Source organism: Cebus imitator, unplaced genomic scaffold (genome assembly GCF_001604975.1).
Source record: "Cebus imitator isolate Cc_AM_T3 unplaced genomic scaffold, Cebus_imitator-1.0 Scaffold94, whole genome shotgun sequence".
In the NCBI taxonomy this organism is placed as follows: Eukaryota; Metazoa; Chordata; class Mammalia; order Primates; family Cebidae; genus Cebus; species Cebus imitator.
In genome coordinates this window covers 3,025,221-3,027,093 of record NW_016107409.1, presented here as the reverse complement: position 1 = coordinate 3,027,093, position 1,873 = coordinate 3,025,221, and the positions used below count along the sequence as shown (strand labels likewise).

The window sequence follows — 1,873 nt, the reverse complement described above, 5'->3', positions numbered from 1 at the left end:
AGCTGGGATTACAGGCATGCGCCACCATGCCCAGCTGATTTTTTGTATTTTTAGTAGAGACGGGGTTTCACCATGTTGACCAGGATGGTCTCGATCTCTTGACTTCGTGATCCACCCGCCTCGGCCTCCCAAAGTACTGGGATTACAGGCGTGAGCCACCGCACCCGGCCCCAGGATACGTTATTAAGTGAATAAAGAAAGATGCAACATGTATATAGCAGGCAATCTATATATACCCAGATAGCTAATTCCATAAAATTACAGCTCAATCACCACCACACTGGATGCACTAACCTAGTACTATCCAATAAAACCTTCTGCAATGATGGGAATGTTCTATGTATGTGCTCTCTTTATATGGTAACCACATTTAGCTACTGAATGTTTGAACCATGACTAGTGCAACTAAGTAAATCAATTTTTAAATCTTATGTAGCTTTAATTAATTTTAATTTAAATAACTACATGTGGCTGATAGTCACTGTTTTGGGCAGTGCAGCTCTGACCCCTCTGTCTCTATAAGGTGTTTATTTATTTATTTGTTTTGCTTTGTTTTGTGTTGTTTTAATGGGTTTAACAGTTTGTTTAAATGGGTTTAATATTTGTTCATAATCATTCTATTTGTTATAAAATAAGCTTCTACATAGGTAGAAGTTTAACTTCTATGAGTTTAACTTCCATGGGAAGCATATGACAGAGGAATAAATGCATAATCATGTTTGACAAAAGAAGATACTTTACCAGCTCCATCTGAATCTTCCACCATTGGATTTATTTCTATCATGGTTGCATCGTATTTCAGAAAAAGGTTGTAAAGCTTGACCATGTTTTCTGCTGCTGAATCCACAATATTAGGTGGAAATCCCATTTTCTGTGCAAGCTGAAATCAATATGTCTTTTTATTACAGGTAATTTGCATATGTCCAATCAACATTATTGTAAATAAAAAAATCTTGCAGTTTATTACTTAAATGATAAACATGAGTCATTTATAGTAAAACAACAATCACTGAAATAGCAGCTACCATTACTAAATGGTTAAACAAAACTTTTTATTCAAAATCTTCAAAAGGTAGATATTATGCCCATTTTATAGATGAGACTCAGGGAGATCAAGTAACTTGCCATCGGCCTGGATTACAGTTCCAGTGTTTATTTCATAGTCTCCATATTGCCTAAGCTTTATGGCCAACCTACGCTGAAGGAAGAGGCTTATATTTTGTTAAAACTATATATAAAATATTGGCCAGGGACGGTGGCTCACACCTGTAATCCCTGCACTTTGGGAGGCTGAGGTGGGCGGATCACTTGAAGTCAGGAGTTAGGGACCAGCCTGGCCACCACAGTGAAACCCCATCTCTACTAAAAATATAAAATGTGGACTGTCAACCCCAATGGTCCAAACAATGGCCAAAATATCAGAAGACTCTATTTTACCTTTTATGTAATTTATGAAGAGTGTCTACCAAGCAATAAGAATACATATCATACAGTCAAATGAGTGTTATGTCATTCATTCAAAAATCTACTGACCACCTAAAATATTCCAGGCACTGTGCTAGGACAAAAAGATAAAGGTATTTAACGTTATAATAAAGGAGTTTACAGTCTTGAGCAGATTCCCAATTAGAGATACTCATAGAGCTTTTTAAACAATACATTAACAAGGCCCCAACTCAGAAGTGCTGGTTCACCAGTTCTATACTGGATCAAGCATCTATCATGTTTAAAGTTCCACAAGCAATTCTGAACCACTGGTACAGAGGATACATGTCTATATGTTTATTCTAACAGTGCTGCCACTGCTCAGGAACACTATGGAGAATTCTTTCCTCTTTTTCTTTCTTTTTTTTTTTTTTTTGAGACGGAGTTT

The 1,873-nt window shown here is 36.6% G+C and overlaps 1 protein-coding gene across 2 annotated transcripts in view; it reads right to left on the bottom strand.

Moving 5' to 3' along the window:
- SUCLA2 (succinate-CoA ligase ADP-forming subunit beta) overlaps positions 1 to 1,873 on the bottom strand; it is a 50,909-nt gene that overhangs the window by 24,969 nt on the left and 24,067 nt on the right. For both annotated transcript variants that reach the window (XM_017535962.2, XM_037741113.1), the window contains exon 6: positions 742 to 880. In XM_017535962.2, the coding sequence (XP_017391451.1) occupies positions 742 to 880 (139 nt within the window). The remainder of the gene's footprint in view (positions 1 to 741; positions 881 to 1,873) is intronic.